The 16000-nt window shown below is 41.7% G+C and overlaps 1 protein-coding gene across 1 annotated transcript; it reads left to right on the top strand.

Moving 5' to 3' along the window:
- The first annotated feature begins 246 nt into the window (after positions 1-246).
- On the top strand, positions 247-6545 carry IGFBP1 (insulin like growth factor binding protein 1). The gene is made up of 4 exons (XM_071553425.1): positions 247-663; positions 2611-2789; positions 4306-4434; positions 5613-6545. Exons 1-4 carry the CDS (start codon positions 294-296, stop codon positions 5742-5744), a joined length of 810 nt encoding a protein of 269 aa, XP_071409526.1. The 5' UTR covers positions 247-293; the 3' UTR covers positions 5745-6545.
- The last annotated feature ends 9455 nt before the right edge of the window (positions 6546-16000 follow it).

Genomic DNA, 16000 nt, shown 5'->3' with positions numbered 1-16000 from the left:
GCTGGGAGAGAGAGGTGGGGGTGAGGGAATAAAAGCATTCCTGCATGTCTGGAGGAAAGAAAATAGATAAAAGGGGGAAAGTGAAAGGGGAGGGGGGAGAGTGGCCAGGGACTTGAACCGCCAGTGAAATGATGCTTCTCCAGCCCTCCCGTTCAGCTAATAGTTAACTCGGGGTTAAAGATTAATAGCCAGGCAAAGCACTGTATAAATGGCCCTGGCGAGCCGAATGTATGCGAAGTGCCTCCTGCTCCCCAGGCCGCCGAGCTGCCCTCTCCCGGTCCGTAGTCAGCGGCATGAGTGGCTCGCAGTCCGTGCTGCGCCGCTCCTGGCTACCGGCGCTGCTGCTGCCGGCGCTGCTGGGCCCCCGACTGGCCCCGGGGCAGACCCTGCACTGCGCCCCGTGCACCCCGGACAGGACCGCGCTCTGCCCGCCCGTCGAGCCCGACTGCCCGGAGGCGGCTCGGCAGCCCGGCTGCGGCTGCTGCCAGACCTGCGCCCTCGGGCCGGGACAGCCCTGTGGGGTCTACACGGCCCGCTGCCGGTCGGGGCTTCGCTGCCACGTCCCCGCCGGCGAGCCCCGGCCCCTTTCCGCCCTCATCCAGGGGCACGGGACGTGTCTGCCCGCCAGCGAGGTCGGAGGGATGCGCACGACAGAGCCGGCAGGTACCGCACCATAGGAAACGCGCCGGGGGCAGCTGAGGGCTCGGTCCGCGATGCGCAGAGGCAGCCACGGCGCTGCGGGCGCTGGGAGCCAGAAACAATGGGAGAAGTAGGGCAGGCGTCTGAAAATTAGGGAAGCCTGAGTGCCTTTTCTAGGGAAACGTGCTCTGACCTGTTCGAGGTGAGGCGCATCCCGATGCAGAGCCAAGAGATGTTTTCAACAAGCTGTTACGCTAGAGGCTGCAAGCAAGAGAACCCTAAAGTGTAATGATGGCACAATATTCAGAATAAGGTTTCTGGGAAGATGTAGACAGCTTTTCTTTAATAGTAAACTGTAACTAGAGTAGAACAAATGTTTTCCAGGCTTTTGTTATGTCCATCTTCAAAACTCATGATAGAGAATGGAAAGACTAAACAGGCTCAGTGCCTGGCTTCATTTCAAGAATAAAATTTATCAGAAGTAGTGCAGTGCTAGCCAAACTATCTTCAAGTAAAAGGCATCTCAAGCATCTTAGACCATACAAGGATCAGGAATTTCTTCAGTGTTATGTCATTTTTCAATTTATTACGATTCTTATGGTTTTCATCATCTTTACTGCTATGTCCATGAAGTGGTGGTTAAGGCAACTCAGTAGCATTACAAAAGTAATTGTCATTGACTCCAAATAATTAGTGGAAGTAAGTGGAGCTTCTTTTTTACTTGACAGGGTGGGGAGGATGGAAAAGTAACTAAACCAAGTGTTTAAGCCACCTGCATCTGATTTCCTTCCTTCCTTCCTTCCTTCCTTCCTTCCTTCCTTCCTTCCTTCCTTCCTTCCTTCCTTCCTTCCTTCCTTCCTTCCTTCCTTCCTTCCTTCCTTCCTTCCTTCCTTCCTTCCTTCCTTCCTTCCTTCCTTCCTTCCTTCCTTCCTTCCTTCCTTCCTTCCTTCCTTCCTTCCTTCCTTCCTTCCTTCCTCCCTCCCTTCCTCCCTTCCTTCCTCCCTCCCTTCCTCCCTCCCTTCCTCCCTCCCTTCCTCCCTCCCTTCCTCCCTCCCTTCCTCCCTCCCTTCCTCCCTCCCTTCCTCCCTCCCTTCCTCCCTCCCTTCCTCCCTCCCTTCCTCCCTCCCTTCCTCCCTCCCTTCCTCCCTTCCTTCCTCCCTTCCTTCCTCCCTTCCTCCCTCCCTTCCTCCCTCCCTTCCTCCCTCCCTTCCCTCCCTATCCTCCCTTTCTTCCTTCCTTTCCTCCCACCCTCTCCCTCCTCAATTTCCCACCTCCATCTTTGCTTAAACATTGTCAAAGGGTGTTTTTTATTCCATTAGCTCTTTAGAGCCTTAATCCAACAAATTATTGAGGCACATAAAAATTTATCCTATGATGAATCCCCGGCAATTACAAAGACCCTGTGTTGCTTGGACATACTGGCCAGGAGGCCATGATTAGGCTTCTGTCAGTCCCTGCCTATTTGATCCACTGCAGGCCAGCATGAGCTACTACTGGCTCTTGTGAATTGCTACCCCTTCTTACATGTGAGGGCAAGCAAGAAAATGAAGTACAGGATAGCATGGGATGAGGTCTGGACCAGTTTCCCTCATGAATAAAAACTAACACATCACACTGACAAAAATTTAAATTCATTGCAAGTTTAATTTCAGTCTTTCCTCATTTAGCCAAGCCTCTACAACCCACTATGGCCAAGAAGGTTTTTTCATTTCTAGCAGACTGGCTGCAGCTAATCTTTGGGATTCAAGTAATTTTGAAGAATCATAAAATAACTAACTTGTTAGAGAATAGCTGATGAGTTCTTCTATGAGCTATAACCAAAGTTTAATTTGCCATGTATTATCCCTACAAGATCTACTGCAAAGGAAATGTCTTAGATATTACTTTTTTATTATTATTCTTTTCACCTTTTTAACTGTGAAAAATTGAGAGTTCACTGAAGATGTTCACCTTAATATCATTCATTTCCAGACACTATTGAATCTGATGATCTGCCTTTGGAAAGCACTGAAATAACACAGGATCAGCTGCTGAACTATCAGTTGATGTTTCCCCTGGGCCAGGATAAGTCCATTCCCTGGAATGCCATCACTGCATATGAAAACATGAAAGCAAAGAGAGTATCTGAACTCAAGAAATGGAAAGAACAGGTGGGTTTTCTTTGAAACCTTTCAGAGACCATTTCAGTAGATGCTCTTGATTCAGAATACAAAATACAGTATTTTGGGTAGCTGACAAACAGACTTTTGGAATGTCTTCATCAGGTACTTGAGGAACAGGTAAAATAACTGGAGCAATAATAACATCATATAAGTCCTACACAGAGTTCATGCAGAGGCTGAACCTTTCACTGCATTTACTATCAGATTATAACCTGGCCCCTGAATTTACAGGAACCCATATTCAAATCTTGGACTCCTTTTGTATTTTAGTTAAAAAACACTAGTCAACCACACAGTGAAATAAAAAGGAGTCCTTACACGTAATTATTGATGAAACACTAATGCAAAACAAAATTTGTTTATCTGATCACAGGGAAACACTACTAAGTACAGGAATGTAGAAAAACAGAAACCTCAACAATTAAAGTATGCAAAATCGCAGTGGATAGTAGGGGGTGTAGGGCCTCTGCAAGCAGGTTTGTGTTCCACTTGAGGGCAGCAGAGAACCACAGTTAGACTCGTCCCAGGCAGCAGCACCCCTGCCTTCCAGAGCTGGGTTAGTCGGGCACCACAGAAGCTCGAGGTCATAATGGTCACTGACAAAATGGACAAGAAAAAGCAAAACCCTACTAAGCATCACCCTACCTTAGGAAGCCTCGTTCCATATCCTGAACAGGACTTAATCACTTTGAACAGTTTGAACTGTTATGCTTCTGCTTTTCTCACCCACAGCCACAGATAAACCCTTTAACTGGAACAGGACAGCTTATATGAGGGGCTGACATGGGGAGGTCTTGCAAAAGTAGAGGTTATATTTATTTTCACTCTAAAGTAGAAATATGTGTTCAGTTGGTTCTCTTCTCCTTGCACATGCTAGGTACTGTTGATGCACAGCAATTGTGACACTGAAAAAGGGAGCCACCAAAACATGAAAACAATGCATACATCCCTACATCCAGGCATTTTCAGTGTTGGTCCCAGAGTTACAAGGTGGCTCCATGTTGCTTTGGCGACAGTTCTGTCTTGTACAAAAGATAACAAACATTCAGATGTTTGTTCTTGCACGATCTATATATGTCTTGTACCTATTCTCCATATATCAACAGAGCATAGGGCCATGGCAACCCAGAAGACGTGGCTAGCCTCACGTACCACTCTGCTAACATGCACCTCCCCATAATAGGAGAGATTGTACCCTCTGAGCAGTAGTGTGTTTACTTAGTACAGGTTAAATTTCCTTGTGTGGCAATTTAAGGATTAAAATCCTCATGTTTAGTAGGACAGAAAATACCTCAAAGAATAAAAACAAAGGTCTAAATGCAACACCAGAGGTTTCTGTCTGTCTTCCACCTGAAACAAGGAAAACTATATGCAAAACAGTCTGGCAAAGATTATATGCCTAATAAGTATTTTCAGCTTTTTCTAGGTTTATTTTGATGCCTTTTTGTTTAGCTGGTTTCTGTGTGATTTTGGTATTTCCAACCTGTGCTTGGTATTTTTGCAGGGTCCTTGTCAGAAGGAGCTCTACAGAGCCCTATATAAATTGGCGAAGGCTCAGCAGAGGAGCGGAGGGGAGATTTACAAATTCTACTTGCCCAACTGCAACAAGAATGGATTTTACCATAGCAAACAGGTGTGTGCCTTTTTTCCCCTATCTACTCACAGCAGTGCTGCCACTAGCCTGATACAGCCAACCCTTTCACAGCCCTCTGCTCCCAAACTCACAAATTTGCAGCTGCTGGACAAGCAGGGTTTGAAAACAGGGATATTTTGTAGTGGGAGCAGATGGTTTGTCCTTCACTTTAAAGTAAGCCGCATGCTGGGAACTGACAGCAATGGAGGCAGGAGTCTTTTCCATTCACAGAACAGGTGCACTCAAAGCCTTCTCTAAAATATTTTAACCCTTTCTGTTCCTAGGCCAAATCAAGCTCCGTGTACCTGATTTTTAGCATAGTTTCAGTAGATATTAATTCATAATATCCACCATGCTATCTGCCAAAGGCCATTGGATGTAAAACAGTCACTATGTAAAAAGGGGGCTATCAGCTCCAGGTGGTGGAAACTCACATAGGCAGTGAAAAAAAAAGCCAAAACACTTCAGAGCAAAATTAACCTCGTGAAAGCAGAACAAAAATACTGATTTGTGCTGCCTGTGGATTAGCTTATTTATTCACTTCCATTATACCCTCAAAAAAAGTCATTGCAAGTTACAGTGAGAGTAATCTGCAAACCTAACTAAAGCTCCAAACCTCAAGCCACACCCTGTAACCACAGGTCATAAACACAAATTTAGTAGGTCTGCATAAATCTGTGTCACCGAGACTCCTTGTTTTTGGATATGGCATCATGATGTGTCTCACAAACACTGGGACCTTGGGATCTAATCAAGCACAAACAGAAATTTGTTTAACTCCCTTCCCCCCTGGCCAAAGAACCCCCTACACCACCTTATTTGCCTCCTTGAGTGAAGAGCCAGACCATTCAGTCACTGCTCTCACCCTACCAGCTTGTATATTCTACCATCCTTCCCTTCCTCATGCTGGAAGATATTGCTGTTTTCTACTGCTTCTTACTAAGGAATGGGGAGTTTTGAATCTGAAGTTGCTCTTGTGGTCTTGGCTTGGGTCTTGGCTCCCTGACCAAGTGTGTTCAGAGGCTCTGCAGACCACTGCATTCAAAACAAGTCTGTGCATGGCAGATCCCTACCTTCTGATCCTAATTCTGTTCAACACCTCTATTTGCAGTATCTCACAGGTAATCTTCTGCTTCCAGTTACTTATTGTGATTTTTGCTTTGCTAATAATATTCCAGTGTGAAACTTTACTGGATGGAGAGTCTGCTGAATGCTGGTGTGTCTATCCAAAAAGTGGCAGAAGAATTCCTGGAACTCCAGAAATTAAAGGAGACCCAGATTGCCAACAGTATGTCAGCTCACAAGAATAAAACTAAACACTGAGGTTTTTCAAACCAAGTTTTCTGGGGGCCTGTTCTAGTCAGGAGCCATCCCAGTCAGGAGCCGTTTTACTAAAGTAGTTTTGTGCACCTGATTTTCAGAGTACAAGTAATACCACAAAGTAACATTTTTACTGCACTGAGATGGTCTCGATGCTGAGGTGACAAATACGAGCAACTGCAAGATCAAATCCTATAATCTTGTATATTTTGTTTGTATAATATTATAGATAGCCTCATATGTAAAGCTGTTGAATTATTTATTTCACAGTACATGTATTTTTGTCTCTATATGTTGTTACTAATTTATATTCTCAAACACTTCATAACTTGATATGTAAATACTTAATATTGTGCTTAAATGTATGTATCTTACATTGGAGGGATGTTGCTACTTAAGACTTCAAATGGCACAACTATTGGGAAAAATGGCTTGTAAACTTGCATTTTTTGTACTACATATTTATAGATGTAAAACTGAATTTTAAAAAATAAATTTCAGTAGAGAGCATGCTTAGAAACTTATTTAAAACTCATTTTACATATATATCATGTTACTTTTGCACCTCTGTTTTAATGGCAAACTGTTTCTTAAAAAAGAAAGTCTAACCTTAATTGTATACCGAAGCTCCTAATGGGACAGTATTTCTATCTATTGTTCAAACATATGTACTGGATAAATGGCAAAACACAGCAGGGTGTTCTGCACCACCTTTGACAGGTGTAAGTCATTCACATCTTGACAATGTCATGTTACATAAGATGAACTATTAAAAAATGCCTTCTACCCTGTCCCTGTCTCTTCCTTTCTACGTGGTCCCAATAACAGTCTGACCTCATCAGGAAAACAGGCAAAACTCTTGCAAATCTACCTTCTGAATGCTGAGCTCCTTTCCTGCAATGAGTTTTTCTTCTTTTACTCTCCCTGCCCAATTCCCCTTCTCCTGCCCTCTCCAATCCCAGCTGTGCTCTGCAAGCCTCTGCCTTGGGCAAAACTGCAGCCTCCAAGGGAAGTTATTAAAAGGTTTTCTGGATAGGAAAGCTAAATGCCTTCCTTCACTCAAAAGCCCAAGTCAGCAGTATTAGTGCATTTAAAAGATAACATCGAGACTAGAAAAAGCCTTTTCCTGCACAGAAAGTCAGAGGTTGTAAAAGGGAGGGTGGGGAAAATCTTTTGCTGAAGGCAGAGAAGAGGTCCCCTTGGCTTGGGATATGGTTCCTTTCCCTCCCCAACTGTTCCTTCAACAGTGGTTGCAGAGAAAAAGAGAATGCAAGTAATCACCATGCCGGCTTCATGCTGAGTTTGTCCATGGAAAAACTGGTGTGGGAGTTAGCAAGACCCAGAGGTGAAAACAGGCTGCACCAACCCTTCTGAGAAAACAGCCTGAGAGGAGAGTGTAACATTTTCTAAGAGCCTGGCAGGAGTGAAACTCAGCATAAAATCCTCCTGCCGTTTTTTGACACAAGATTTGGGTTTTAAATGGAGAGGAAAGCAGCTTGTAGAAACTGCAAAGCCAAAGAGTGGAGATCTCTGCTCTCCCTGTCCTGTGTCCATGGCATTGTATGTTGCCCCTGCCAAATGTGTTTGGCTGTATTTGCATGCCAACGTGAGCTGATCCAACGGGGGTCTATTAAACTGCTCCAGATTTAAAAGTATGGATATACTACTGACCTGCTTTGTGGAGTCTTTTGAGATCTTCCCAAGGAAAGCACATAAAAGCAGTTGATGGCATTATATGGTATTATAAGTAACTAATGCCTAACCTCCCTGTAATGAGCTGCTGTGAGACCTGGCTAAAACTGTGTTACAGCACAGCATTCACTGTCTCAAAATGCTTGGCAATCACTGTATCAAATTATGAAACAGCAAATTTGGGCCGAATTTTGGAGTCCTTTCATGGAGTTTACTCAGCACTGAACAACTATCATGTGGCATTGCCAAGGGAAAATGGTGAAGAAAGGTGGGAAATTTACAAACTCAGCTACAGCACACTTAAGAGCAGTCTGACTGCTCTCTCCCCTTAGACCTTACGTAAAGATTGATATCCAAAGAGCAGAAATTAGTTCTTTTAGTTGGGCTCTTTACATACATAGGGGAAAGGTTCATAATGTTAATAATGTTTAATAGTCTTTTTGCAGTATAGCAATTCAGTGGACAACTACTTCCAGTGCTTTGCAGGGTGGCAGGTTCCCATCCTAGCTGCAAGAAAACAGTTTTCAACAGGGCCAAGGATTTAGGAGAACTCTTTCCTTTAACTGTTATGTACCAGAAGCAGAAGTTACTTCTTACAGCATTCAGGCATGACAGACCAGTTTCTCAGAGGGGTTTAGCCCCTTACCTCCCACTGAAAGGACCAGAGAAGGGGTGCTTCCTAATCTGCAATCTGGCCTTGTGTGACATCTTGCCAGGACTCACCAGGACAGATGTCTGCTGAGCTGCTCTCAGATGGGCTGTCTGACTTGGGCCAGACTCTTCCATATACTGGGATTAGGACTAATGCAAGGAGGCAAAGCAGGCAAATTTTATATCCCCTGTCACAGTGCTGCCAGGAGCTTGGACTACATTTTGACCATAGATGACACATGTCATGATTTATCCTAATTTTTATGATCAGCCTCAAGGATCAGGGTGAAAAATCAAAGGTCTGTAGTTTTCCTGTTCATGGGGCACTTCTGTTTTGTTTTTTTTTTTTTTTTGTCAGTCCTGGTGTGTGTCTGCTGCAAAGGTCCCTCCCAAGCCAAGCCTGCTGGCAATGAGTAGGCAAACAACATAGGTAAGAACAGTGCTACAGGATACTCTTAGCAGCTCAGGTCACCTGCTGTGCAGCTGGATGTGTAAAGGAGACGTACTATTCCTCATTAATTCAGCTCCCTCACTTCATACTCACTTGCACTCCTACTTTACCTAAAAAGAAATTAGTTCAGTGGGAAGGTCTTAGGTGAATATCTCTAATGTTTGGTTCATATTATTTGAGAACCCTACCTACCCAGTTTGTGCTTCTTCCTGCAAAAGGCCTGCCAGGATTGTTGCAGCAGGGTTTGTTCCAGCCATGCCTCCTCCTGCCCATGGCCTACTGCCAGCTACAAAATGCTCATAGCACAGAAGTGAGATCATTGCCCTCTGCACTTCATTTTCTACCCTCTGTTTCCCCTGAAGCTGTCCAAGACAACTTAAAATCACCTGGTATTGGGCCCTGCTCATACTGAGTCAGTTCTGCTCATCACTTTGGTGTACAGCAGAGACATATTTGTGTTGGCTAGAACTGACAGAAGGTCAGGGGAGAGATAGGAAATGGTGGTGAAGGGCAGCTCACTCTAACACCAAAAGCTCATCAGCAGACCAGTCACTTCTCTGCCATAAGAACACATGCTTTGCAAATGTAAAACTTAGCAAACAACTTTCTACAAACCCAGTCCAAAGTGCAATTAGATATTAGGCACATGAAGATTTAGCCTTTTTCTCTATATGAAAAAACAAACCCAAACATATTCCTTTCATCTTGCACCTGATGGGAGTCTTAAACAGAGAATGAAATAAAAATGCAAACAGAAAATGCATTACATACAGCTTGCTTTCCTCAGGGAGAAGAAAAGTGGGATGAAAAAGAATGGCATAAGGCAGAGGCTTGTCACAGGATTTACTGCATTCCTGGAAAGCACTCAGCTCCCATAGCACTAGATATTGCGTGGAAGTCCAAAGAAAATGGTGAAACAGAGCAGGGTTTTTTCTGCAAAGTCAAAAGATGTTTGTGCTTTACCAGCAGTCTAGTAACACTGACTTTTTAGACCTATAAATGGTATTTTTATACTCATCCTACTCTTTCGCTATCGTAGAACAATGCTAGTGGTCTAATCCCTGCCCAACTCATAATAAAAATAGTAAAAAATACCTGTTAAAAAGAAAAGAACAAGTGACTCATTCCACTCTCAGCCCATGCTGCAAGTTGAATTGTCAAGTCCTATGTCTATCTTTACACAACACTTTTGAAGTTGATGTACTTTTCCTTGGCTATCACTCCACTGATAAACCACTAGCCTAAACAATCTCCACAGGCTGCACTGATGACAGGTCCCATGCTTTCTATGGACATATTTCATATTTATGGACCAATTGGTTTTGTATGTTGCTTCAAGAATTGGGCAGGCATTGAGACTGCACAGGAAAGTGGTGTATGAGCATCTTAACAAACACCTAATTGTGTTTAGCACATTTGGCACTCTAAGATTTGGGTAGATAGTATCTATCAAATAACAGTAGCAGAGCTGGTGCAAGTGCAAGGCTTCTCTTACTGACATGCCCACCTATATTACCTAGTCACACTAAGGTGAAGGTGGGAGAGGACAAAGAAGGAGAAGATCTGCTGGAAGTACAGCCAGTTTATTCTGTATTACCAAAAAGTACCAAAACCAACAGCAGTAGAGCAGGAGCCCAGACATACCAGCACTTTCCAGCTCAGTAATGATACATCTCTAAGGATAGCTCTGTCAACAAACAAGGGCTTTATTTTATTTTATTTTATTTTCCTTGCTTTTCTCCTCCCTTGACCTACCTCCTCCCCCAGGGTGCAAAGTTCATCTACAAGTAAGCTACTCTGAATGTTCAGGAAGAGGGGCAGCCTTCAACAGGAGAGATTAAGGGAGTAAGGGTTTTGAAGGAAAGTCAAATGAACAAATCCAAACTTCATCCATTCCAGATATTGGTTGTTTCATTTTGAAAAAGTTTCTGCTCATCTTTTCATACTCCCTCTTAGATTATCCTGTCTGAGTGGCAGCAAGGGCAGCCCAGCAAAGACAAGGGCACGCAGGGGAAGGCAGGGCTGTGCACATGCTTGGCTCCTTGCTGCTTCCTTAGCAACCACATTTCCCATCAGGGACAGTGCCTGACCACCAGACATAGGTCTCCCAGCAGAGCCTCCCTGCTGCAGTTCTGCCATGCAGAACACAGCACAGGCAGTCTTCCTTCTGCTCTCGGTCTCCTCCAACTGCTCTTAAGCTAACAAAGAGCAGCCTATTTGTGCCTACACTGAGGTTTGTAATTGCATAATTATGCCGAGGGTGACATGTGACTTTTTTCTCTCTCACTGATGGTGCTTTATAGTTCACTAGGCTGATGTGTAGGTGCTAAGGTTCTTTGGAAAGCTGTCTTAGTGTGGAATGTCTCCAGAGGCCTAGAGAAAATGCTGGGTATGTCATCATCTTCTTTGATATTTTTTCTTTGCCTGCAGCTTCTGTTTATTGCTGGTTTGGCAGCTGAGCCCTCACCATTTAGCCCCAGAAAGGAAACAGAAAAAGATCAGCAACAAGTTACTGGTAGTGGGGTAAGAGCAGCTGTGGAAATGTATGGCAGGATCTGAGGGCTGAAGATTCCTTGCAGCACCTCTGTGATAAAACAAAAATCAACTTTGACCAAGCTGTCAGTTAGATCACTTTTACTGGGTGCAAGTTACATTATACCTGGCAGACAAAGGAAACAAGTCTTCACCTTGAATACTCTCTCTGTGGCATAAGCAGGCAAAAATAGCCTTTGCCCTCCAGTTGGAAGGATATGAGGGAAATGCACACTCAGCCTGGCTCTCATAAGCAATCCCTCCACTACCCCACTTTTGAAAGGTCTTACCACACATGGCTGTGAGAAGCAGTCCTTCTCAATGACATTTTTTTCCATTTTTTTTTTCAGGCTAACAGATTTTTCTGGAGGAAATCTCAGTTTCTCTCTGCAGCGATAATTTTGCTGCCTTTCTTCCCATCCCGTCTCAGTAGGATGAAAGTAACTATGACATAGAAAGGCTCTTAAGGAATTTGGATAGGTTGGCAGAAGTGGAGAGCCAGGATACACTGAGCAGCAGGACATGCATTCTGCAAGGATAAACTGAGATTTGCAGCATTACTCTCTGTTTCTGCTAATACCTGGTCTCCACTTTTTTTTTCAGCTGCAACTTTCTGCCTTGAAGTCATTTGTCTTTTTAATTATATGTCATTTGCCTTTTTTCTTCATAAAATTAAAAACACAGGGTTTTTTCAATAGGATTTTCCCTAAGATTGGTGTATAATTTTCCACATCTGCAAAATCTGAACTGGAAGAAGTAATACCTAAAATGCAGTTTTAAAACTAAAGCTTCTTCTGGTGAACAACAAATTTGCACTATTTGCCATTTTTGAGGAAATTTCCATTCTGGCAGAAAAAGGTGTAACATCTTCTCAATTACTGCACTGTATAATGTAAACAATCTCATGTGTGCAAACTCAGGACACCAAGCTGGTGCATCCCAACTGGTTCATAGGATCAAAGGATGGTTGAGGCCTGGAGGTGACCTGCTCCACCCTGCCCTGCTCAAGCAGAGCCACCAGGGGACAGGTGCCTAGGACTATGTCCAGATTGCTTTTAAGCATCTCCTCCAAGGATGGAGACTCCAAAACCAAACGGTAAAATACATTCCAGTTATAAGATACCCAGATCCACTGGACATACCAAAAGACTTCTCTTCTAATGGCCTCAAACCAAACCAATTATTCATGCTTGCAGGTGAAGCCATTAATGATACTCTCCACAAAAAACTTGCCCTTGGAATATTCTGATATCTTTTTTGGACATTATTTTTCAATCTCTCAGGAAAAAAAAAGAAAAAAAGAAAAAGTAGGAGCTGCGGAAGGGGAAGGAGTCAATCGTTTCTAATGTGGGAAGCAAGTATACTTTTCTGATCAAAATTAATAAAAGTGAAGGATTTCTAAAGGCACAGCAGGACCATTTATAAAACAGCTACCTATACAAACATTTAATTTTTAATACTAATATACTTTGGCATCCACAAAAATTGCTCAGTATTTTTCATACTTTAATTCCTATTGCTAGTGTGTGAAATCTCTGTGGAGCCATCCTTGCTTACATAGTAACTAGTCTAGTGACTAGAGATACATAAAAATGATTTCCCAAAAGGTTTCAAAACCCATCACTTAAATTTAGGGCTCAGTTCAATAAGGAATTATGCTGTGTTAAGCTTTGTATGGAATGTAGTCATAAAAAGTTCAGACTGTACTAAAAATGAATTAATTCTGTGGTTTTGGTATTCATTGAATCCTCCTTCCCTTGTGCACAAATAGCTAACACTATGCAATGAGAGGTGTGCATGTCAAAAGAGTGGAAAAGGATATTCTGGGCTCCAAAAACTAAAGCATAGTACGTCTATTAAAAAAGAGAACTTTCTCAAACAGTTTGTAAGATAGCAGAGCTGCCTGCAGACAGCTTTAACTTGCATTCTGGTCAATTATAGGGATTTATGCAGCTATTTATTACACTTGTTAAAATATACTTACCACATCAATCTGAGCTACATATGGTACCCATGCAACATAAAAAATATGCTCAAAAAGAAATCAGCAAGTTTTGCAATATGTACTTGGAGCTTTTGTAGTGCCCTGCCAAGCAAATATTTGAGGTGTAAATAATGTTTGCAGTTAAAAGGATTTTTCTGAGACTCCTTAATATTGACCTAGGTCATGTGAGATTCTTGAAAGAGCTTACTGAAAACTAGAAAAAAAGCCATTCACTAATAAAATACACCACTTGAGCTGAAGGCAGTGAAAGCACCAAGACAAGAGGAATTTTTCTAATGTGTTGGTTCCATTTCTGTCACCAAACCCAAGGCTCTCCACTCACTGCAGCCCTCAGAAGGAATAATTTCTAACCTGTACATGGAGGGAACTCCTCTTCCTCTGAACTGATACTGACCCCTACATTTGCTCTATGCTGTCTATATTACCCTTGTCTTCATATAAATAGGAATGTTTAAAACACACACACACAAAAAGCCACCACTGATCCTCTTAACTTCAAAAAAATTTTTTTTGGGGGGATAATAGTGTTACTTTGCATTGCAAACCAATTTCATACCATTTCATAGCAGTATCTAATACTAGTTCAAGAAACTATGTCTGTAAAATGTATTTAAAATGCAACTTCTAAAAAGGAGGGAGCTTTAAATTACAAGTGAGAATTTTTTTCTGGGGGAGAGGACTATTTTTAGACAAAATATTTCTTTTAAAGACATCTGATTTTCACAACCACAGAGTCTTTTTTTCCCCCTCACTTATGGCTTGATGTTTCCTCTGTTACATACTAAAAACCATTAGGAGGAGCTGTCCTAAAGGAGCTGAATGTCATTTCTTAAATAATTCATGTGACAGATTGCTTACTTGAATCAGTTTGAGCTCCTTGAGATGCAGTTTCTTTGGTTTTTTTTTAATAAAAAAAATCATTTAAGGACCTTTAACAGCCATCCTCTTCTGTATTTGTTTTTAAATTGCAGGGACAAATTTAAAAAGCTTAAATACTTGAGAAAATACCCGAGTCAGAAATCCCATCACAGGCTGTTAAAACAATTCTTGCACACTTGCAAAATGTGGCTTGCAAATGCAGCTACCTACCACTTTTGGCAAGAAACTGAATTATGTTTTCTGAAGGCTCACCAGATAGCAATTAAAAAAAACAAGAGGCAAAATACTAACTCACTTTGATGAACCCAATCCTTAGTCTTCTATCTATGGTTATGTGTCCACATATTGGTGTAAATATAACTTTCTTTTCTCTATGAAATTATTTGAATGGAACTGGTTTACAAATTAAAAAAGGCCCAGCATTTATTATTTTGCCAAAAAATCTTTGTAGGCATTATATTTGCTTTAGCAACAAAAATATTGCAATGAATCTTCACTTTGTAAAGCCTTGTTATCATATGTCAGGAAATCTATATTAGCCTGAAGTAAGCATCACTTCAAGTATATTTTTTTTCTTACTCTGAAGTTGTAAAATTTCAGTTTTAATCACCATGTGAACTCATGTAATTAGACAGAAATTGGAAAGATGTGCAGAACGCACATAGGACTGTTCAGCTAATACGTTAATGGTAAGTCTTTAAACATTGACTGAGGTTATGGGCTGCCTTGATGATCCTGGCAAGCTGCAGATCCAAATCTTTCCATGTCAGAGCTTCAAGACCTTTGCCATTGCTGGCAGGAACAAGAATGGTTGTAATTCATGTAGTGGGTGAGGAACCAGCTCCTTGACCCCATGGTCCCTCCTCAATCACACAACCCCCAGCCCATCAGCTGGAAACCCACTACCCTCAGTCTTCATAGAGTTCCCAACTCAACAAGAAATTAGAGAGTTGATGGCTTCTTTTTTCTACAGTGACATCAAACATTTATAGTGACACATATAAGAATATATATTTATATAAATATATAAAATATTTATATAAAATATATAAATAAATACATATACAAAATATGGCATTACTTTCCAGAGAGATGTTACATTTCACAGTCCACCTTTCCTTATACAGATTTCCTTGTCATACAGAATTTTCCACAAAGTTCAGTAAACAATCAGCCTCAAAAAAGAACGTTGCCAAAGCCTTCCTTATGTGACAGCATCACATACCACAACAAAACCAAATCACTTCTCTTCCAATTAAAAAGACATAACATCATGGCAGACAGCTGATTTAAATGCTTAAACTCAATAGTTCTTATTCTATACTTGGCTGCAGGCAAATGATTTCTACCATAGTCAAAGCAAGCAACAATTTTGTGTAGCATAAATCAAGCACGTGGGGCTCAACACCCACGGTTGGTGATCCCCCCCATCTTGTCAGCATTGTTTTGAACAAGAGTTCCTCGTACGCAGTATGTGCTTTGGTAGAATTACCAAGACAACACAGAATAGATACACCTTTTCAAAATAAATAAGCAAATAGAAAGGGTAGTACTGTAATGGCAATTTTTTGTCCATGAATATTTTGTGTTAGTGAGAGCAGGAAACAGAGGAAATGTAAGCCCTGTTGCACAAACTGAAGCAAAGGACAGACAGAAGAAAGCTTTACCAAGAGCTTCAGTGCAGCTGTTATCCTTTCCAGTGGCATAATTCAGTGATGGGTACATCAGAAACAATAAAATAAAATAATAATCAAAAAATGATCTTGGTATTTGCAGTTATATCAAATACTCAAAATCTCAAACTCTTCTGGAAACATTTCCTTTGCTCCACAAATTAATTTATATTATCTAGAAAAGGTCAGTGTGTACGCTTATAGATTTGAACATATTTGTAAATCATTCCATACCCTTACTTTCTCTTACCATACAGAAGCATACACTAGAATTACCATGTAATACTTGATATTCAAATGTTACATTTAAATAGTTTATTAAAAAACAATTATATTAAATACAGACTAACAGAATATTCATAA

The sequence above is a fragment of the Pithys albifrons genome, chromosome 4 (assembly GCF_047495875.1).
Source record: "Pithys albifrons albifrons isolate INPA30051 chromosome 4, PitAlb_v1, whole genome shotgun sequence".
Taxonomy (NCBI): domain Eukaryota; kingdom Metazoa; phylum Chordata; class Aves; order Passeriformes; family Thamnophilidae; genus Pithys; species Pithys albifrons.
This window is presented reverse-complemented; position numbering and strand designations above follow the sequence as displayed.